This window comes from Spinacia oleracea, chromosome 4 (assembly GCF_020520425.1).
Source record: "Spinacia oleracea cultivar Varoflay chromosome 4, BTI_SOV_V1, whole genome shotgun sequence".
NCBI classification, from domain to species: domain Eukaryota; kingdom Viridiplantae; phylum Streptophyta; class Magnoliopsida; order Caryophyllales; family Amaranthaceae; genus Spinacia; species Spinacia oleracea.
Genome location: NC_079490.1, coordinates 180,332,760 through 180,355,974, shown reverse-complemented (window position 1 = coordinate 180,355,974; position 23,215 = coordinate 180,332,760). Strand labels below are relative to the sequence as shown.

General features: G+C 31.4%; 2 protein-coding genes across 2 annotated transcripts; one reads left to right on the top strand and one right to left on the bottom strand.

Annotated features, from left to right (window-relative positions):
• Positions 1 to 2,720: 2,720 nt before the first annotated feature.
• LOC110796888 (protein OXIDATIVE STRESS 3) lies at positions 2,721 to 3,911 on the top strand. The gene is made up of 2 exons (XM_022001976.2): positions 2,721 to 3,166; positions 3,430 to 3,911. The coding sequence occupies exons 1-2, from the start codon at positions 2,880 to 2,882 to the stop codon at positions 3,710 to 3,712; spliced, it is 570 nt and encodes a 189-aa protein (XP_021857668.2). The 5' UTR covers positions 2,721 to 2,879; the 3' UTR covers positions 3,713 to 3,911.
• Positions 3,912 to 15,305: 11,394 nt separating this feature from the next.
• Positions 15,306 to 18,247, bottom strand: LOC110796880 (uncharacterized). Its single transcript, XM_022001964.2, has 3 exons — positions 18,042 to 18,247; positions 16,314 to 17,941; positions 15,306 to 15,614 (listed from the first exon to the last, which is right to left on the bottom strand). The coding sequence occupies exons 1-3, from the start codon at positions 18,139 to 18,141 to the stop codon at positions 15,543 to 15,545; spliced, it is 1,800 nt and encodes a 599-aa protein (XP_021857656.2). The 5' UTR covers positions 18,142 to 18,247; the 3' UTR covers positions 15,306 to 15,542.
• Between the last annotated feature and the right edge of the window lie 4,968 nt (positions 18,248 to 23,215).

Here is a 23,215-nt window from a genome sequence, read left to right as displayed (position 1 = left end):
AAGTTGTGTTTATTTCCTAACAGTATGGGTATCTCGATAGGCAGCATCCTTCCCAATTGAGATTTTTTCCATACCCAAGGCTCGAATCCGAGACCTTGGTTAAAAAGCAGGAGACCATTAACTACTCATGTCAAACTCAATTGGTACCTATACAGTACTTATTGTATATAAGAAGAAAACATTAATATGTGATATCTTATTAAATCGCATAGTATGTGTAGTTTCAAAATATTATTTTCTCATAACTATTATAGTTACATACTTTGAGATATTAATAGTACAAAATATACAATAGAGAAGGAGAACGTGAGCAGGTGAATAAAACATTAAGCAACGAAGAAAATAAAGGATCTTTTACCAAAATAGCTACTTTTAAAATTTTATTTATTAAAATGGCTATTTTTAAATTTAATTTCCCAAAGTAACTACTCTTTTGACTTTAAATTAAAAATCAATTAACTGTGAGTTTTTTAAAATAAATAAAAAAATCAATGAACCAGTTTAATTTTTTTTAATAGTGAATCGTTTTGAGTTTTTATAATAGTTAGTGAACAGATTGGCGTTTTGCTTATACATTTAGCCTCTTAGAAACTTCACAAGTTTTTCATAGGGACTTGCTCGGAAATATACAAATATAAAGAAATTAGTTGAACCGTTGTCACATATATTGTTAATTCGCTTAGATAAGCGAATTCGTTGTGTTAAATGAATTTGCTTGGCAAACTCGATCAACCAAGAATTTATACATACTCTAAAACCGTGTGCGTGAAAGTGGCGTAAAGGAGAAGAGTACGTAGCGCGTGCAATAAAGGCACCTAGCAGTTCAAATTTTTGCGTCTTTTATCCCTACAAGTCTGACCAGGTCACCATCTTACCATAGCCAGTTGTACTTTTTTTATTATAAAAATTACTGAAATTTCTCATTATTAAGTATGAAACTATGAATTGAATAAAAATTAATTAAAATAATGAATTAATAATTAGCTTATCATTGGAGCAAGAAATAGCAAGCAATGGTGTAACTTGAGAAGATGATGTGTCATAACAAGCATATAAACTTGCCCACTATTGGAGTTTAGGTTGAAAAAAACTAAATGTGATTTAAATTTTAAAATGGGTAAATAAATGAACTTGAATTATTACTATGGTGTATCGTGTATGTATTGAAATTACAACATCATGAGCAACATTTTGAATTATTTGTGGGCAATTCCAAAATAAAAATCAATTCGGAGTATAAAGTAGACAAAAATAAAGGATTGTTAAAAAAATGGAAAAAAATCCAGTTCACTATATTAAAAAATGAACAAAACCAAACCAATTTAATTTTTTTTGTCAAAATCAAAATAGTCATTTTGGTAAATATATTTTAGCTAGTTTGGGAAATAGATTTTAAAAGTAGCCATTTTAATAAATAGATAATTTAGTAAAAGATCCAAAAATAAAGATATATGGGATTCAACATAAGTCAATGTTATTTTAGAAAAAAAAATAAAAAAATAAAAAACATTCAAAGTCTTCAAGTGTTACTTGTATAAATTGTAAAAGTAAACCAAAAAAACATTCTAAGGGTCAACATAAATTTGAACAACGCGTAATTAGATATATGTATCAACTTATTAGGATTTCTATCCATGTATTTTTATATTATGAGGACCATTAAAAATGGTTAATTCAATAATGTTGATCCAAAAAGCAAAAAGAAATACATATGAATGTTTGATAGGAACCTCTTAAATGGTCGGCTAGGAAGCAAAGGTGACTCGGATATAGCCGATAAAGCTTATCCTTTAATAGTACAAATTAATAATTATCAAAATTGCTAGGTTTAATATAAGTTACCACATACATCCACAAGCCCCATCTAGGATAGGATAATATCGAATCTTTAAGATAAGGTTTTTTATTTTTCAAATTAAATTAATTCTTGTACCTAAACTTCTAATATTATCCCATACATGAGGGTGCATCGATAGTCTTAATACACCTTACTTAAATTATATTACTCTTGTCCATCACCACCTTTTGGCAATATAAAAAATAATATATGCAGTATTATGGGTACGTATAAGAAGTTAAAAATAAAAATATTACTTATAATAAATATTATAATCCTGATTTGCGCTTGATTTTAACATGTATCTCTAAATTTCTTCCAATTTGAAAAAACATTAAACGTTTAAATAATTATCCCGTAAAATATGGTCAAAGAATTGAAAAATGTCTGAATAGTGAAAAAGTCTAAATGATATAGTAATTATATAAGGTCCTTTCTCGCAAAAAAATTAACATTAAGGTGTGATTTCACAAAAAAAATTATATAAGGTCCTTTCTCGCAAAATTTGGGTTATAAAAGGTCCTTTTTAACAAATTTGCCTTTAAAAAAAAAAATTAAACAATACTGCTATATTTCAAATATAGTAATAGTCAAAATTATGGGTTGGCAAAATTTAGTAGACTAAAATGGATATGGTATTTTGGGAGTGGGTGTGGATTATTTTTATGACTTTGATCACTAAACAAAGCAATCATATCAAGATCAAGAAAATAAAACATTACACGTGGCATGATCATGGTGGGTTGTATGTTACTTGGTCCATGTTAGTTTGGATTTACCTTATCATCACCTAGAAGGAGGACAAGACAACAACCATTCTTAGCCATGTGGCATGAATCATGTGGATATGTTTATATATATGCTCCCTAAAAAAGAGATTTCAATCTTATATTTTGTTGTTGTATAATAACTAATGCCATCTTAACAAAAAAAAAAGTTAGTATATATTCTCATCTTTCTCCATTCCTTTTTATCATTATCATTTATCATTTATCTCTCTTCTATAGTTTTTTCTTTCTCCAAGAACACATAACACAAGATCATGGAAGCAACACATAGGATGGGATTGTATCATATGAAAGTAACACATGATGAAGAGCATAAGTTGATGAGTATGTTGGGAGGATTTCATGATCATCATGATGATACATTCATTAGTGAATCAAGTTCATCCTCCTTTGAAGACTCAAATAACTCTATGGAATCATCTTCATCGGATTTGCTTGATGATGCATCATCATCTTCATCAACATCATCTTCATCATCACCAAGGCAATCAAATGGACCATTGTATGAATTATCCGAGCTCATGAACCAACTTCCCATCAAGTAAGTTCATTATCATTTTTCTATAATATATATATACACAAATGTCAATATAAATGGGTTTGACATCTTAAATTAACTTATCTCAAATTAGGGTATAACGAGATCCTCTCTAGCTATTGGACAGTTTACATTCCAATTTGAATGGTCCAGTAACTGAAGAAAATCTTTGATATATTAATTTAAGATTCCAAGCACGTACATCATATGTTATACTAAATATTAGTACGATCTCTTATTGTGTTTGTGAATATTATTGTTTTCAGGAGAGGATTATCAAAGTTTTACCAAGGGAAGTCACAATCATTTACGTCACTAGCCAAAGTGGCAAGCTTAGAAGATCTTGCAAAGAAAGATACACCATATCAAAGAAGATTAAAAGCTTGTAAAAGTTATGGTGGTGGTTTAAATAATTATAGATCACCAAAAGCTGGAATTTCAAAGAAAGTTTCAAAGGGTTCTTTATCAAATTTCTCTTGTTTAAGTAGGAAATCTAGTTTTATAGGTAGTTGTAGACCTCCGCTAAGTCGTGTACAAACTACCTTCTAATTGTGTATTAGCTTTTTCATAATTACTTATTATTACGACGTGAGTAGATCGAAATGGAATCGATATGAGTATGATGAACATAGCTAGCTAGTGTTTGAATATACGTTGTACAATTACTTAATCACCTTATTACGTAGTACGGAGTACTTACGATTTATTTGAAAATTAAGAGGTATTAATTTATCGGCAATTTGATTGATTTATGAATGTCATGCTTTTCTTTTGATACAATAAATTCAAATTTTGTAGAATGGTTTCCTACAGATCACGCCAATCACTTGTTTTTTCTCCACAATCTCGTAACTTGTACTTCATAGTTCATATACATAAACTGATAACAAAATTATTTAACAAAATTGCCTTTTTATCATTGATTACATTAATAAGAATTGTACAACAATATTTGTGAGAGCCCAAGTCTCTCACTTATGTCTTTGCTAGAACCCTTATTTTCTAGATTTTTCTATACTTGTCATTTATCTAGATTTTTCTTACTAAATTTTGTTTTTGGATAATTCTAGAAATTTCCCTACTAGATTTTTACAAATATATTATCTAGATTTTTCTAAATTAATATTTCAAACATAAACAACCTCATCGAGACTTCCGGAATAGCTAGTATCACAAACTTTCTTTAAGATGGACGGTAATATAAACAAGACTTGATCTAGATTATAAATTATACGATATCCATTCTTAAACAAGATTATCATAATATCATCCTCTAAATTTTAATCAACAAATTTAGTGGGCATGCACAATCTTCCACGATTTTTGTTACGTTCTTAGACAAGATTAGTTACATACTTGCATCATGGTTAATCCAGAATCACCATTTGGTAAAGGTTATCGTCCACCACTAGTTTTACTATAATGAATGAAATGGTCTACTAATGTAACGTAATTTTTCATGCACTTATCTTGAGTCGGTAATAATATGTTTTATATTAGTTGTTCTATAATTCGTAATATTAATATAAACAATGATTGTTATGGGTGCCCGCTAGTAATCATTAGGTGCCCTTCTCATATTTACTCTCACATCATATGCACATTTATGAGAAAGTAGATGTTGTACAGTAAACTTGGATGTACCTTATATGTGCTAGTTAATACTAGCTTCGTTTCAGAAAATTCTTTACAGTTACTATTTGTACGGACTCCAATGCCATATTTAACTACTAATACATTCAATTTTGTATGTGGAAAATTATAAAAAGTTGATATTCTGAAAAATACATACCGAAACCAATCTAACAAGATCTTACACGTAACGTTTTGATGTATATAATAGTGAGAATTTATAGTCAAAGTTTTCATATTTTGGATACATATTCCTAAGCGTAGAGAACTTTCAGAAACGGATGAAGTATAATTTTAGTGATGAGGTATTCCATATCTCTTAAAGTGAGACAACCAATAAAATGTGTCTTCTAATTTCAAAAATTCCCTTCCAACATTGAAGAAGTTGTTCGAATATTCTTACTTATTTCAACTCAAACATGTTGCAAAGTTGAAAATGGGCTTTAGCTTAAAGTCGTGTAAATCATGCCATCAATTTGACTGCGGGTTGGAAGAATAAAGAAAAAAAGAAGGCAAGAAAGTCAAACATAAAACATACGGAGTAACTAATTGTCCGGCCAAAATCTTGTCACTTACTTTAAATCGATGTGATTACTTGTTCTTGATAATACTACAATACAGAATGGGCATTCTTCTTAGGCTGCGGTGTGGAAAGTGTTGCGCAAGTTGTCTACGCATACAACTTTAGAATAATTCAAGTGTGAAACTTCCATACCACCAACAACGCACATAGATTTCATTAAGATTTAGGAAGTTTCTACCAGAATTAGAATAATCAAAGAAAACACGGCTAAAATTGAGGGGCATGTATACAATAGGTTATAAAATCGAATTATTATTTTCTTTTTAGTAATTTTATTATCTTGTGTGGCTCATTTGTACCAAAAACAAATCAGAGAAGAGACGGGTGACTCCTATTTTAAAATGGGATTGATAGAACTTAGAAGGCCCACATATTTTTTTTGAAATTGAACCTTGGTTATTGATTGATCTTATTTAATGTGTACGTGTATATCTATCTATATATATTATACTAAAAGAGAGGAAATCAATGTGGTGATGACAAATGTCATTCATTGATTCACCTCTCATTTTAATTAAAAAAGTTAATTTTTTTTTGAGGGAATTAGAATATTTTATTTAAGGAATGTATTATTTATTTTGATTACAAATCCTAAAGATTCTGTTGATAATATACATTCTAAAAATATTTTCCGGAAAACAAATCAGTTATATATACGGAATATATTTCAGTTCATTATCATATTACGAAATATGTTTTAACTTATAGTTCAATATCATATTACGAAAGATGTTTTCAAAGTACGGCTTATGGAATTATTCTCTACAATTTAAAGAAACAATTCACAAACTTTATCCCACTGTAAGACCACCACCCAAACCAATGCAAATCAATCTATAACATCAAAAACAAAAAAAATTAATTCAATACCAATTAACAATGTCAATAATACATAAAAGAGCTCCATTGTTCAACATTAAACAATACGACGAACAACCGAACAAGGTTGAAAGAAAAGTTGGTTATTTTTATTAATAGCGGCATAACGCCTGTTTAATAGAATCAAACAACTAAGACACTATTTCTTTTTAATAGCGTATGTTTAATAGAATTAAACAACAAAAAGTATTGCATACTAATTATTTACGTTCAAGTAAATTTGAACTTTCTAAACTATTTTGCAAATAGTTTGTCGTATATAAATAGATTAAACAACACGAGGAACAACCGAACAAGTTTGAAAGATAAGTTGGTTATTTTTATTAATAGCGGCATAGCGCCTATTTAATAGAATCAAACAACTAAGACACTATTTCTTTTTAATAGCGTATGTATAATAGAATCAAACAACAAAAAGTATTGCATACTAATTGTTTACGTTCAAGTAAATTTGAATGAAATACTTACTATCTAAACTATTGCGCAAATATTTTGTCGTATCTAAATAGATTATAACAAAATATCAATATTGCAAATATTGTGCATAAATATAAATTTATGTTTCGTATTTAAGGAAAAATATGCACCTGAAATATGTTGTTAGTTGTTATAAATCGTAAATATTCTTTTGATATTGAACATCTTAAAAATTTGCAAATAAATGTAAATCATCAAGATTCCATTCTTATATAATTATGTATAAATATATAAGTGTGTTATTTTTCTCAAACTGAAAAATCTGACTACATTGTGCTGACAAGTATACCTGTCTCTTTTATTTGCTCATTTTATAATATAGAAAATTATATTACACATAAATTAATTAATAGATAAATTAGTCATATTAGACCGAACGCATTATATTTCATGGTAACAATGGCTTATCAATATGGAAAATCAATTTTAAAAAATTTAATGTTTTACGTACGTACGTAGGAAATTGACACCTAATATCTTAATTATATGGAGTACTACCTAATAAAATTGTATCTTATCATGTATACTTTTCTTAAATAATATATCATGAATATTTTATTATGGAATACGGAGTACAATTTTATGCAATATCTTTATACACAATAATATCATTGACAACATTAATAATATATATACATACTTATTTAATCCATTATACAATTTTATGGTACATTCTCACATAGTCACATCTGTATAGAATGGAACTGATATCTATACATATTTTTAAAATAAGAGTTATAAACAAACATCATATTATTGTTACTAATAATATGTATTGCATATTAATTTCTTAGAGGGGATAATTTATGTAAGAGTAAACAAGATACTCCGTATGAATCTTAAACTTAAATTATTTGTATATTTGATAAAATGTACTACTATGGAAAAACAATTAAATTTTAATGCAAGTTTGCGATAAATTAAAATTAGCTTACCTTCCCCATATAATATAGGAATGAAAACAATTTTTGTCTATCAAGGAATGAAAGCATTTTAGTATATACTACTCTTCGTTCTTTTGAGCGCTACTATGTTATGCATATTGACCAAAATCGTGGAATACTCAACAACCAATTTGACAATATAATAATAAGCTATTAGTTATAATTTGTTAATGGTTGTTTTAATTTTTATTATTAACCTTTTACGAAGTATACAATGGAAACATATCAATGAAATACGAACACTATATCCAAATAAAGTAACTAAAATCTAAGATATTATGACTTTAAGAGAAATATTATTCTCAATTGCATGACATTATTATCTACAAAATCTCCATATAAATATGTTAAATCATAATTAAAATAAAAAAACGGTGGAACAGATTTAATGGACATTCATCTGTCTCAACCCTGTTTAGACGTGAATAAGTAGTGGTTTGATAAGTGATGAACATTTATAGAGATAAAATAATATTCTCCATTGAGATGTGGTGGGTTTGGTTTTGAGTTTTAGCCAATGTAGTTTCTTTCTTCATAAATACAATCCACAAAGTACAACCAATTTTTTAATTTTATTTTGACCACATAAAAACAAATGGAACAAAAAAAATGATGGTAGGGTGCATTTTTTACACCTTATTTAAAATGAATTTAAATTTATCTAAATTTATTGAATTTGGACTTGATTAAATCTAATAGACCTAATTAACCTTATTGGATTTGATTATAACTGATTTCAAAAGAGTAAACTTGAAATAGAGCAAGTGACAAAATTAGGTGGGCAACAAAATGATACGCGTAACACAATAAAAAAAATGACATTATCTGAACATATAACTTTTTTTTCAAGGGTGAAGAAAACACATATGTAATATAAGTTATAATCATTTGTTCCGAATATTTTCATAATTTTTATAGTTAATAAAATATTTTGTTAATAAAATAAGTTTAACATTCTCAAAACTGAGTAGATATACTGCACATAATATTTCATATTTAAATTTTAAAGTTACTATGTAAGGTAAAAGAAATTTCGGATAAGATGCATTTGTAGTGGGATGGGTCGGGTGTACCGTGGTGGGTTGTGTCGAGTTCGATGGGGTCGGTCGAAATGGGTTGTGTTGAAAAAACTCGACCGACGACACATTGTGTCATGGGTCATAAGTGGGTCCGACCCACATAACCCACTATGTGCTGTGTCAGGATGGGCTAGGTCAGACCCGACTCACAGTCCATCTCTAATAAAGACTAATGAGGTATGTAATCAAATGGGTACGGGTAATACAATAATAATAATAATAAAAAAATACTATAGGATGTTAATTGATTTTTATACCTAACATGAAATTATGGGTGACAGGTGCAAATGAGAATGAAAAATCCACAATTTTTTTTTCTAAACAAATTTAACTTCGCACTTAAAATTAAGATTTGTAAACCGTGCATCGCACGGGTCCTATACTAGTATATTATACTAAAAGAGAGGAAATCAATGTGGTGATGACAAATGTCACTCATTGATTGGCCTCTCTTTTAGATATAAAAAAATTAAAAAATAAAATACTTGATTGTAAATTATTTTGTTACCTTTTTACCCAATAAAGTATTTGATTCTATTTTCCTAAAAAAAGATGTCATTCTATACATAAGGAGTACTATATAAAATCTGTTTTTATATTTTGGTAACAAATATAATAATATATTATTATATTTTTATTAAAAAAATTAATCCATTATACGGATTACGTAGTAGGATATTTACAAAAAATAATTAATGTAATCTACCGATTTGTACTGACATAATTAGAATACAAATAAATTAGAAAATCAACTAAGTATGAATATAGTATAAAAAAAGGTCTATTATATTGTATAATATTTTAACAACTAAATTTGATAATTATAAGTAATATTTTATTACTTTAAAAAATTAAGTACGGAGTATGTAACTTCCTTAAACACGAGAAAAACTTGTGTAACCTTATCTATCTAATACTCTACTATGTAACTCCTCAATTTTTTATATTTTGCAACTCTTTTATTTTTACACTAATTATTATATTCACACATCTCTGTAATTTTAATGTTATTTGGTGACTATTAATATAGATGATGAACATAGTCAAGTACTTCGTATCATTTTGTTGGATTTGTTTAAATACATGCATAATACTTACATAATACAAATTTAATACCCATATCACAATACAAATTTAATAAAATGACTAATTGTATTTATATATTGTCAATTTTTATTTAAAATATGTGTCTTATATTGACCAAGAATATGTATAACGAATATTTATCTTTACTTTAATATTCAAAGTAATATTTATCAAGGTTTTGTAAAACATGCTTATTGTAAAAAGAAATTGTTTAATAACTTTGTATCTTTTCTTTCTCGAACTTATAATTTCTACTTATCCTTTTATTTAATAGTTCCTTAATCTTTTAAATGAAAGTAATTTAAAGATTTTATAGTTTCATTTTATATTATTAGTTTCTTTGTCTTTGATGGGTAATATATTTGCCTTTATTTTACATTGTAATCTAATGAAAAATCTTTGCGCGCAATTTTGGATAACGAAAATTGATGTGGGGCTATATCTCTCTCTCTAATTCCCTCTCTTATACTTTATTCTATATAAAAAAAATCTCACTATATCCCATCATACCTATTTTTCTATTAGATTATATAATATAATCTTACAATAACTTATCGCATAAAACTCCGTGAATAGACTATTACAACAATTAAATCCGGACGGAGAGAGTACGTAATATAATTTTTTGTTTATTTAATCAATTATTCTAATAAAATACTTGAGTTGTAGAAGACTCTTTAGTAGAATTTTAAATTTTAAAACTCTCTTAACAAAAAAAATTGAGTCATAGAGTGGGTTTGAGGCGAGTGTGGATACACGGGTGGGTGATAGATTGGGGATGAGTTTTACTTTTAACCCGTTAGAAGGAGATTGGGAGGGGTGAGTACTTTTCCCATCGTGGGTGACGGAAATAGGGATATGAATTTTAGACGAGTACAAGTTTGGAGACTCCGATCAGTTTCAAAGTCATGACTAGCTGAATAAATAAAATAGTGGAGTAGTTGTAAAGTGATCGGATAATGATATAAATATGACTATCAAAGTAAGGATGGATGAGAATAACACTATAATTGACACATGTGACCATCAAAGTAAATGATGGATGAGAATAACACTATCATTGACACATGTGACGAATAGAGATGAAAATAAATTTGTTTATGTACCATTATTTGACTCTATTTTTATAATAAACAAGATACCGAATGGGAAAATAGCAAAAAAGTTCATAATTAATTTTAATTAGGAGAATATCTATAAGGTATATGTGTCCAAGTGTAATCAGACAACAAAATTGAGATTTGAGTTTTAAAATTTAAAATTCTCTTACCAAAAAGTAATGTTGAGTTCAGCCGTCTAGGGCTAGGTTTGACACATGTGATGAGTGGGGATGAAAATAATTTGTTCTATGTACCTTTATTTGTTTTCTTTTTTTAATAAGTAGACCGAATGGGCAATAAAAATTTATCCAACATTAGTTTTAATCAGGAGAATGTCCATAAGCTATATGTGTCCAAATTTTAATGTAATCAAACAACCATATTGTCAAATACTCTAGAATAGAGTTTTAAAATAAACTCTCCTACAGAAAAATAATGTCGGGTTCAGCCGTCTAGGGCTAGGTTTGACACGTGTGATGAATATGGAGGAAAATAATTTTGTCTATGTACCTTTATTTGTTTCATTTTTTTTTAATAAATAAGACACCGAATAGGGAATAACAAATTTACCCATCATTAATTTTAACTAATTAGGAAAATATCTATAAGTTATATGTGTCCAAAGTATAATGTAACCGGACAACCAAATTGTCTAATACTCTTAGAGTGTTAAAATTCAAAACTCTCTTATCAAAAAATAATGTCGGATCAAGCCGTCTAGGGCTTGGTTTGAGGCGGATGTAGATACACGGATGGGGATGAAGCGGGGTTACTTTTATTTTTTGCCTACGAGGCGAGAATAAGGACTGAGATGAGTATGACACCTATCGTGGTGACGGGCATGTGAATGAGAATTTTAGGTTGTGTTGAGGGACCAGCATCACCCCGCTTCGAAGATATCTCTAGCTGAATAAAATATATGGTGGGGTAGGTGTTAAATGATCGGGTAATGATTTAGATGATTTATGAGTTAAGTGGGTATGACTATCGAAGTAAAGAACGGATGAGAATAAAGTTATGTTTGACATGGTTTGTTATGAAAGAGGAAGAACGTAAATTTATCTATGTGCCCTTATTTTATTATTTTGATTTTGTTAAATAAATAAGACATGGAATGGGCAGTAACATACCGAGAAATCATTAGTTTAATAAGAAAATTATCTATAAGCTCTACTTTGATGATAATTGTCTATAGTTATAGTTTAGATATGCAAATTTAATATTCATATCATAAACCGTGCATCGAATGGGCCGAGTTTGAATCGATTGGATTTGAGAACACTCACCTCCTAATTATATATATGTCACTTTTATATATTTTCATCAATATTATAGCTAAAACAATCAACTTAATACTGCGTAATAAACTTATGTCAATATATTTAAAAGTTAGTTGAAAGGAAAAGTGAATTATTTATCGAATATCGGATGTCAGTGGGATGGTCTTTTGGGAGATCCCCCCGTGCATCCGTCCCAAGTGGGCGAGGTTGAAGAAAGTTTGGTGGGTGACGGGGTTAAAAAATGAATTTGTCATAGGTGTCGGGGATATGGTGGATTTTAGATTGGACCTGTCTGCGTCGTTAATCTTCATCTAATTGATTATGAATATATATACATATATAATTGCTACTAACGTACATATTACAATATTTATTTTAATTTATTCAATTACTCTATTCAGACAAACGAATTGTCAAAGACTCTAAAATAGAGTTTTTAAAATTCAAAACTCTTACAAAAAAAGAGTTGAACCTAAGGATGGGTTTGAGGCGGGTGTGGATATACCGGGGGGGTGATGATAGGGGATGAAATTTATTTTGTACCTCCCGAGACGCGGATTGGGAGTGGTGGGTATCTTTCCTATCGTTGATGGAGAAGATGGGGAAGAGAATTGTTGGTGGATACGCGTCTGTGGAGCCAGCCCCGCCTCAAAGTCATCTCTAAATGAATAAAGTAAGTGGTGTATGTAGGTGCTAAGTGACCAGGTAGTGAGGTTGATGGGGTGACCGTGCGAGTATTAAGTAGGTATTACTATCCAATTAGTAAAGGGTGAACGAGATAACTTTATGCTTGACACAAGTGGGAATAATTTATTTTTTTATATATCTACCCTTATTTTTTTAATAAATAAGAAATTGAATGAGCAATAACATATTTATCAATCCTTAGTTTTAATTTGGAAATATCCATAAGTACTATTTTGATGATATTGTCTACCAGATTTCATATAAAATTTATATTTAGATGATTATATCGTGCATCGCACAGGTATTATACTAGTTGATAACTATAAGAAAAACATGAGTTAAGCTAATAAATGGGGTCTAACCTTTTGAACTTTTCACCGTTTAGAACCTATACCTTTTTTTCACCGTTTGGGACCTTATTCCCCTTTTCCGGCCAAATTTAACTAGAGTACATTAAAAGGTTAGGTCCTTGGGTTAAAAGGTTAAAGTAAATCAAAAGTTTGAGGACTAACCTTTTCGTTTTTTCACCTTTCAGGACCTTAACTTTCTTTTTTCACCTTTTGAGAACTCACTCAAGTTTTCATGTAATTCCAATTCAATTATTAAAGTTTCTAATCATTAACATATAATAAGTTCAAATTGAAATAATATGTAACTTAATTCATAAATTTAGCCCATATATAAATTGATTTGCGTATCAAATAATCTAATGAATAAAGAAGCAAATAATTATTTACAAGCTGATCATATTTTATATATTCGGTTATGGTGTCCAATGACAATAGAAGAATTAAGCAATTTATATAGTAGAGTACGATATTCATACAATTATACTCAAAGATTTACGGGGATGATGGAACAAAATACACTACGGAATTTTCCGCCCCGTGACCCAAGTTGTTAGGAAGATCCGTCATTGATGGTATATCCTCACAATTATTTGTGGTTTGTTTGAAGAATATTAATAATGTCCACACAAAAACGTAAAAATAATAAAAATAGGTTAATTTTAAACGAATTCTGATTTTGATCACAAGTTAATATATCATACTAGTTCTTGATTGTTTTATGAGAGTAAAGACAATTGGATTATTGATGCTCATATTTGATGAGGTACTTAAATGATTTATGCTTAACTCAATCAAAATTAATCAGCAATTTCCGAATTAAAATTTCTGACCTCAAATTTTCTATAAACATATTCAAATCAGTTGTTATTGGATTACGTAAATTAAGTTTCAACTATTAAAGGTCTTATGAATGAGTAAATATTATCTATGATGTTTGGAGAAAAGTACTATGTAGTTTTAATTGTATGATGGGGTTTGGGAAAGATGAATTATTATTATTATTGTTAAATATATTAATAACAATTATTACATAATAATTAATAAAAATAAAAATATTAATAACTATTATTATAATTATTAATTTGAGCGCTAACTTCTTCTTTTTTTGCATTTTCTGATTTTTTTTTATAGTAAATAACGTTGGTATACAAAAAAATGGATATGAGGTCCCAAAAGGTGAAAAAAAATATTCGGGTCCTAAACGGTGAAAAAATCAAAAAGTTGGACCCTAACCTTTGTCTTAATTTATTATTTGAGTGATAGTATGGTTAACGGTAAGTTAAACTATGGTTCACTGGCCGGAAAATGAACATGAGTCCCCAAAAGGTGAAAAAAAAAGGTTGAGGTCCTAAAGGGTGAAAAAATCAAAAGGTTGGACCCCAACCTTTAGCTTAACTCAGAAAAACATGTATGTTAACTAGTATGGGTTAATGATAAAGGTCGCAAGTTGCGACAATATTTAGTTGTCTCATCTTATGTGTCATATTCTAAATGTTACCTATAGACGTCACGTAGGTCATGCGTCATCAAAATATTTTTACTATGAAAATATGTAAATAAGGTAGTCGATACAAAGAAGGAAACAAATATTTATTATATTTATGATAAAGTAGAATATTAATATTTAGCATGTACTTAATATTAATATTGGTCATATGAGTTAAATATTTTAGTTTCCAATTACATTCAAGATACATAAAAATATCATATCATCATTGTAACACGGTTTAAAGGTCGCAAATTACGATCGTTTATCATTTCTATTTTTGTAAGAAGAAATCTGGGAATTAAGAATGGCTAAATTAACTCATACACTGGAGAAAGATTGGATTCCGTACCTTATAACGTGAGAATTTTTTTTTTTTTTTGGGTTGCAAGTGGATTCCATTACATCCCAACATTATAATGACAGTTTATCAATGAATTTGCACCTTGGTTGACAATAACATGCATTATCCACAATAAAAAGACAATTTAACGGTAACTTTTAATGTGGTCCAAACGATATAAAAACACGAGGATAAGATTAGTAGGCCAATGCAAAATTTGAAAGGAAAAAGGGAACATAGGTTAGTCATTATCAGAGAAAAATAATAGGTCTAAAATTATTCTAGTTTTACTTATACAAAAGTATACGAAACATGGATTATATTTAGTACAGTATCACAACAATTACTGTGTTACAGATTAACTCCAACCTTAATTGCTAAAGAGTGAAAAGGATGGTGAGAATTTCAGCAGGAAAACACTGAAATATGGTGCTAACTTGTTGGTATGCATTTTCATGGAGATGCAACTCCTTTCTTCCGGAGTCGTTGCGACCGCCTTAATGCTGTCCCTTCCTCTTTGCCATCCTATTCCACATATAACGAAAGTGCATAAGCAATATTGTTGATCAAATCAAAATTAATACAGAATCTAGTTTGGTGTAGTAAATAATACTCTCTCCGTCCCTTAATATTCGCACCGCTTTCCTTTTCGGGCCGTCCCTTAATACTTGCATTGCTTCTCTTAATAGAAATTTATACCAATATTATATTATTTCTCACACTTACTTACTAACCCCACCTACACCCCTATTCCCTACAAAAAATCATTTAAAAATTCACACCCCCACTCACCACTCCCCACCTCTTACACATTTCCCACTAACTATATTAAAAAAATATCCCACCATTATTAACGCCCATTAAATTAATAAGTCAATTCAAATATCTTAAACTCGATGCGAGTATTAAGGGACGGAGGGATTACTTGATGTTATTATACCTAAGAAGTAAGAACAGCTGTTTGTAACTTGTAAGAAGTTAAAATGCAAGCTGAAGGCACCTGACAGTTGAGGATATACTAGTTTTTGACAAACAATGGTTCAAACAGCAGAATTAGTACAACATTCCAGGTGTCTTAGCATCAGAGAATATCATGTTCAAGGTTATTCTAAACAATGAAATCATGCATGACAGACTAATTAGGAAGAACCAACACCGGGATTATGTTAGGAGTTAGGACAAACTGCAACTCAAAATAAGAAATGATGGATAAATGTTGCTCACCTCTGAAGTAGAAGTAGAAGTAGAACTAGAACTAGAAACCTTGCTCTTCTTTGTACTTCTTTCATCAGGAACAGAAAACACACTTCCATCTCTCCCTTGCATCTTTACTGCTCCACTGAATTGTCCTCCAAAATCGACCTCACCAACCAGCTTTGCGGTCGGAGTCTTCTGCATTGACTCAACATTAACTGCCAAACAATTATGCAATTCTAAGTCTTCTCTAAAAGATCTCCCACTTTCTTCCTTTACAGCTTCAGAATTCCTCTTCCTTTTTGAGTAACCGCTCATTGTAAAAGCCTTCTTCCACTTGCGGATAAACAGCACCACTAGAAAACCCACATAAGAAGCAACAGTTAATCCCCCAACCCAAATGTATTCCATTTTGGTTAATCTCCATTGTTTTTCACCAATTTCAACTATGTCTACTTCCTTATTTTCGTGATTATCACCAACAACTTCATGATCATCACCTGCAATTTCTACCTCTTTTGCTGCCAAATCATGAATCTTCTCTTTAAAATCAACCAATTTCTCTTCTTCACCTACCACATTGGGTTTAGGGGCAGCAATTGTTGCATCAAAAACTAAATTTTTCACTTCATCTCCTTCAAATTTTGGTTCAGCAACAATAGGTGCCTCAATTTCCACAATTGTTTCAGGAAAAGCATCATATTCCCCAATGTCTTGCTTAAAACCATCAATAGGTGCCTCAATTTCCACAATTGTTTCAGGAAAAGCATCATATTCCCCAATGTCTTGCTTAAAACCATCAATAGGTGCCTCAATTTCCACAATTGTTTCAGGAAAAGCATCATATTCCCCAATGTCTTGCTTAAAACCATCCAAATCCCTAAAATGTTCTGCATAATCAATCTCATAATTCAAATTTCCCTCTTCAGGACTAAAGGGTACTTGATTTTCTTCAATTTCACTCACAAACTCATACAAGTATTTTGCATCAAATTCAGACACCCAATACCCAGAATCAAGACTCCTCAACGAAACAATCCCAAAAGTTAAGTTCCCAAAATCTTGAAACTCAATCATTTCTGGGTTATTGTTCATTGAAGAAATATACTTGGTACAAAAAACCACCGCAAAAATCACAAAAAACCAATTAAGCAATACCCATTTCCACCCCACTTCTTCTTCATCTTCGTCCTCCACTATTTCTTGATCAGGATTTCCCGTAGTTTCAAACGCACTACAAGAACTCTGAGAATCAAGGGAAACACTCTTTGGGCTAACAGTAACACCACTGCTACTAGTAGTAGTACTGCCGCTTTTGGCTTGCGTTTGCAACACGAGTTTTCGCTTTCGGTTGGGGTTGTACCGGAGGAACTTAGGCCGGGGAGAGAGATAATTGGTGACGGGATCATAAGGTTTAGTAGTAGAATCAGGGACAAAAGTTTCATCTTCAGAAAAAAATGTTGAGATTTTAGACAGAGATTTTGTAGGAGTGGTAGAACTTGAAATTGTACCCATTTTTGGCGGTTTCCGCTCTGCTAAGATCCTCTTCTTGTTGGGTGTAACACTCTTTGAAGCAGTAGAGATTGTGGGTGACATGAAGGGTTTCTTGCTTATTTGCTCTGAATTTCGTTTACTTTCATTCAAATTTTCGTTGTTTCCTGCAATGGATTGGAGAAATTTAGCACTAAACTGCTGATGAAAATAATGAATTGAATTGATTGAAATTGAAGTTAAATTGCTGAAGATTTAATGTAATACCTGAAAAGGAGAAAGTGGGCGATGATGGAGGGGTGATGTTCTTGTAATCTTCCATCTTCTTGGATCTTTCTCTCTCTAAAACCTTGGTATTACTGAACATTTTTTGGGCGAATGCAGAAAATGTGTCAACAGTGGAGAAATATGACCGTTGGGGAGTTTAATTATATGGGAGTTTTGGTGTTTAAATTCTGAGGTTTAAGGTTTTATTTACCGTTGGGAAATTTGAGAGTTTAGAATATGTTTCTGTTTTTGGGCCTAAACTGGCTTATGTCTCGTAGACTCTTTCATTGGACTTTTGATTTCTGTAATACGGAATAGGCGTTTGTAGGGGTGTCAAATCGGGTCATCGGTTCGGTTTTGGTTCGGGTTCATCAATTCTGGTAGAAACCGGTTTATTTTGCTATCGGTTCGGTTCGGGTTCGGTTGAAAAATTAACGGTTCGGTTCGGTTCGGATTCGGATTATGTGGTACGGGTTCATATCAGGTCGGGTCCATATCGAGTCGGGTTCATAACGGGTCAGGTTTGTATCGGGTCGGATTCATACCGGGTCGGGTCAGATCCGGTCGGTTTGTAGTCGGGTCCGGTTCATATTTAGTCGGATCAATTCGGATACAAATTGCAAACAATGTCGAGTTATTACTAAAATCACAATTTCCGATACGTTTATACTATAATATCTTCATTATTAAAGCAAAGTGACAGGTAAAAGATGCCATATAATTTGATTACGTGATTTACAACTAATGTTATTTTCTTTTTTGACGAACAACTAATGTAGTAATGTTCACTATCCAATTAATTTCATAAACTTAATTTAGAAAAGTCAGTCAATGTCTTTTATTATGTCATGTACTCTCTTTGTCCCAGATTAGTTGTTACACTTACCTTTGCACAAAGTTTTAGGTGATAAGTGGTTGTTTGGTTATCAATTGTATTTTTTTGAAAAAATAAATGTGATAGGAGTTAGTGGGGTATTTTTTTTTAATTGAATGAGAGAGGGTGTGGGGATAAAAAAAACTTTAGTGAGAAGAGAGAGACAATATAATAATTGTGGGGGTCATTCCTAATTTAGAAGTTTAACAACTAATCTGGGACGGACGAAAAAGGAAAGTGTAACAACTAATCTGGGACGGAGGAAGTAATATTTACCAATCAAATGATTCAAATGGAATCAAAATCATTTATGCCCTCCCCCACCATGCCAGAGTATTACGAAACATGTATTGATGAATTAAATACTAATAACGTAGTAATTAATAATCGATAATGATGAATTAATACGTAATGAATTTGTAAAGTTTGTAAATACAAGTTTGTCATATATTCATATTGGTTTAAACAACAACGAGACTAACACGTTCATTAACGAAACGAGACAAACAAGTTCAATTGTTAATGAATTAAGTCGATTCAATTAAAATAGCATATTTTTTCGATTAGTTCTTAGGTTACAAGCTTATAAGGTATTGAATTAGATCAATTTAGTTTAATGATCGATTAGACGATTAGTCAGTTGAATACGAGTCAATAAAAGAGTGCACATTCAATTCTACAAGACTATAACTATACAGTAATATAGCTATATTGGAAATACATCTAATAAAGAACAATATGTTAAATGATAACATGTTTAGTTAGTAGTTACTTAGTCGGTTGATAAACAACAGTTCGAATACTCGGTTGAACAACGCACATTGAATTATATCTTTGGTTTATAAAGGCTTAAGAAGTACAATTACTTACGAATTATATCATTTGATATCTTAGCATTTCGGCTCTGTTTGGTTTGACGGAAAACATTTCAAGTAAAAACTTATTTTTGAGGCGGGTTATGAACGGTTTGAATTAAACGGGTTACGGGTTGTAAACGGTTCGGGTTGTAAATGGTTCGGGTTGAAACAGTTCGGGTTGTAAACGGTCCGGGTTGAAACAGTTCGGGTTGTAAACGGTCCGGATTGAAATGGTTCGGGTTGTAAACAGTTCGGGTTGAAACAGTTCGGGTTGTGAACGGGTTTTCCTCGAGTTGAAACGGTTCGTGTTGAAATAAATCGAGTCATTAACGGTTTTCCGGTCCATTCAGTTCGGGTAGAAACGGTTCCGGGTTGACGCATGACGGTTTGTTATCGAGTATCAGATCTTAATCGGTTTAATATTTTCGAGACGGTTCGGGTTCGGGTTGAATGTTATCGGTTCAGTTAGTTTTCGGCTTCCAACTAACGAGTTATTAACGGTTCGGGTTCTTAAAGAATCGGATTAAACCAACGGGTTCAACAGTTCGGGTTGAGATTTGACAGCCCTAGGCGTTTGTGCTTGTATGTATACTTGGTATAGGACCGCAACCATATCTGAGTACGACCCTTTATATTCATGTTTAGACGTGGTAAAACTGATTTGAAGATTATTGACCTAGCACGAGAATTATTAATTCATAAAAGCTAACTAACAATAGATTTAAAGGATTGAATAGGATGGGACCATTTTGACCCGGCCTAGTCAAGTTAAGAGGTTGTTCTCTTCATTTAAAAAATTTAGGTTTAGTAAGTCTATATAGGTTCAGATAAGTTTCAACCAGATTAATACGGTCCAATAAGTTTAGATAACTTGGAATCAGATCCAATCAGGTCAATCCAATATGTTTCAATCAGGTCCAAATGTCCAATAATTAAGTTTACTTGCAATCGGGTTTTGTTCAGTGTAATAAGTTTAAATCGGGTTTAATTAGATCTAATAAGTCTAGATAAGTGGAGGTCTATTAAGTAAGTAGAAGATAACGTACCCTACATCCCGAACCGATATATGTTCAGGTGTAATAAGTTTAAATCGGGTTTAATTAGATCTAATAAGTCTAGATATTTTAAGGTCTATTAAGTTGAAGAAAACGTACCCTACATCCCGAACCTATATATGGTAGACTTTGTAAAGACTGGTTTGTTGACTTTCATGGTTGATGCTTTACTGTTCAAATATTTCGACGAAGTGCATAACTTTGACTAAACTTAAAGGGATAAAATGCTACCAGAATTAACTGAATTCAAAGACTACGAAGTCAAGTACTACAAGAAATGCAAGTGAGATTATAAATAAAATGAGTATTGAGAGAAAAAAGAGTCTTGTCTTTTTGTATACTTTGTTTAAAAAAATTGAGAGTATGAGTTCAAGAGAGTCATGGGCCTCATGGCTTTCAAGTTGTGACCAAATGACTGTAGGCTACCCCTCTGCAAAACTATCAACCCCAAGCCCATTACCAATGTGGCTCCAACAAGGTTATAATACCCTCTTTCACATCGTTGTTTGATACAGCCTTCAACGAGGGGTCTTTCAACCTGTTGTAGCTTTGGTATTGAATTAAATCTGATTTATGTAGACGTAAGAATGACATCCGTTGTAACCCCGCATCAATAAATCAACTTTTCCTTTGGACCTGCTCATCCGTAAGAGAGTTGGAGATGGGCAAGATACACTCTTTTGGCACGATATATGGATTGGGGACAGCCCACTTAAAACCAAGTTCCCAAGACTGTTTCTCATAAGTAGATCAAAAAACTCGTCAGTGGCGCTAAACTGTTTCTGGAATGGCCTCGAGTGGAAGTGGGCTTTGAACTGGGCCAGACCATTGCGGCCTCATGACAATTGACAAGCAGGAACTGCAAAACCTGCAACAGCTATTAAGTGTTGTTAATCTTTCCCCCGGATAGTTTTATATGGAAGCCACACAAAAAAGGGTGGTTGGTGGATTAAAGGATGGGGGGATGAATTCCCTTATGGAGATCAATCACGCGCAAGTGTTGGCTATTCATAGAGCGATCAAAATAACAGCAGGCATGGAGATGGTGCAACAAAGCAAACTCATTGTGGAATCCGATTCGGCTAACGCGGTACATTGGTGCAATGGCCCTTGGAACCTTAGTTTCATAATTAATTTCATTCGTTGTGCAATCAAGAGGGGAAATGGAGTGGAGATAATCTACAAAGGACGAGAGTCGAATATGGTAGCCGATTCAATGGCCAAACCAGGACTCACAACTCACAACTCACAAGGAGTGACCAATTCATACCATGGATGTAAATTGCTTATTAGTCAATAACATGTCAATCCTTGAGAGTTGAGACTAACTCTCATTCTGTAACTGTTTAGTTGCCACTTTTCTAATCAAATTCCCATATTCAAAGCTGCAATAAAAACTCCACAAGTTATCAAAAATAAAAAAAACAACTTTTCCTGCGAAATTAGAAACATGGCCCCAAACTCTCACAAGGAGAGAGATAAAACCCAATAATACATGGGTAAAAAAGCTCTCTGATAGAGAGAGAATAGAGCTTTTATTCCGAACATGAAATCAAAAGCTATGACAAACAAGAAAAAAGGGGCTTAGTCAACGCCGAGTTTATGTATCAGTGTATCACAATTCACACAATCATACATGCATACTACTGACCATTTAGTCAAGTTGAAGTCCAAAGTCTATATTTTAAAGTTAAGCTTGTTTTCAAAAACGGACACACAATGACACAAAAGTTAAACTTACCTAAAGAAATACAATAAGAAAATTACTACTCTGCGTTTATATAAAAATTTGTTATCAACGGACACACATGTATTCTCCTTGCAAATATACTTTATTTATATAAAAAAAATGTACGCGGAAGTAAGAATAGTCTTCTTGTAGACTTGTGACATGTTAATCCTTAGGCGACTTGGGCACGTATGGTTGTCATTTTTCATCTGTCATGCCAAGCCTTGGCAAGGGTTGTCGTTCTTTGTGGAATTGAAAAACAAGCTCTAGTGCCTATGCTTATGCTTATGCTTACGCTTACGCGGGATATTACCATGAATTTCATTTCCGTAAACATACTCTTCAACAGTACGTACAACCAAAGTATACTACGGAGTATACTATAACTGAATACGGAGTACTCCGTACCTTGTAAGCGAATAAAAATCCCAATCTCATTTTTAAAAGTTGAAAAAGCGAAGTTACGTGAATAAAGTAGCTAACTTATCAAATAATAGACAAATAGTACTTCAATTTTTTTTATATATAGAACAAATAGTACGGAGTACTTCAATTAAGCAAAAAGTTGGTAATCAGTATTAAAAAGTTAGATACATTCCTTAGAAATCTGTGAAGTTTAATGAAAAATGGAGAAATTGCTAATTTTTGGCAATGAAAAA

Bases quoted from the DNA above. Each gene is read 5' to 3' on its own strand.
- LOC110796888 (XM_022001976.2), top strand. From the start codon at position 2,880: ATGGAAGCAACACATAGGATGGGATTGTATCATATGAAAGTAACACAT. The intron at 3,167-3,429 runs GTAAGTTCATTA...TATTGTTTTCAG, and splicing joins ATGAACCAACTTCCCATCAA to GAGAGGATTATCAAAGTTTT.
- LOC110796880 (XM_022001964.2), bottom strand. From the start codon at position 18,141: ATGTTCAGTAATACCAAGGTTTTAGAGAGAGAAAGATCCAAGAAGATG. The intron at 17,942-18,041 runs GTATTACATTAA...AATCCATTGCAG, and splicing joins GCCCACTTTCTCCTTTTCAG to GAAACAACGAAAATTTGAAT. The intron at 15,615-16,313 runs GTGAGCAACATT...TATGTGGAATAG, and splicing joins CTTCTACTTCTACTTCAGAG to GATGGCAAAGAGGAAGGGAC.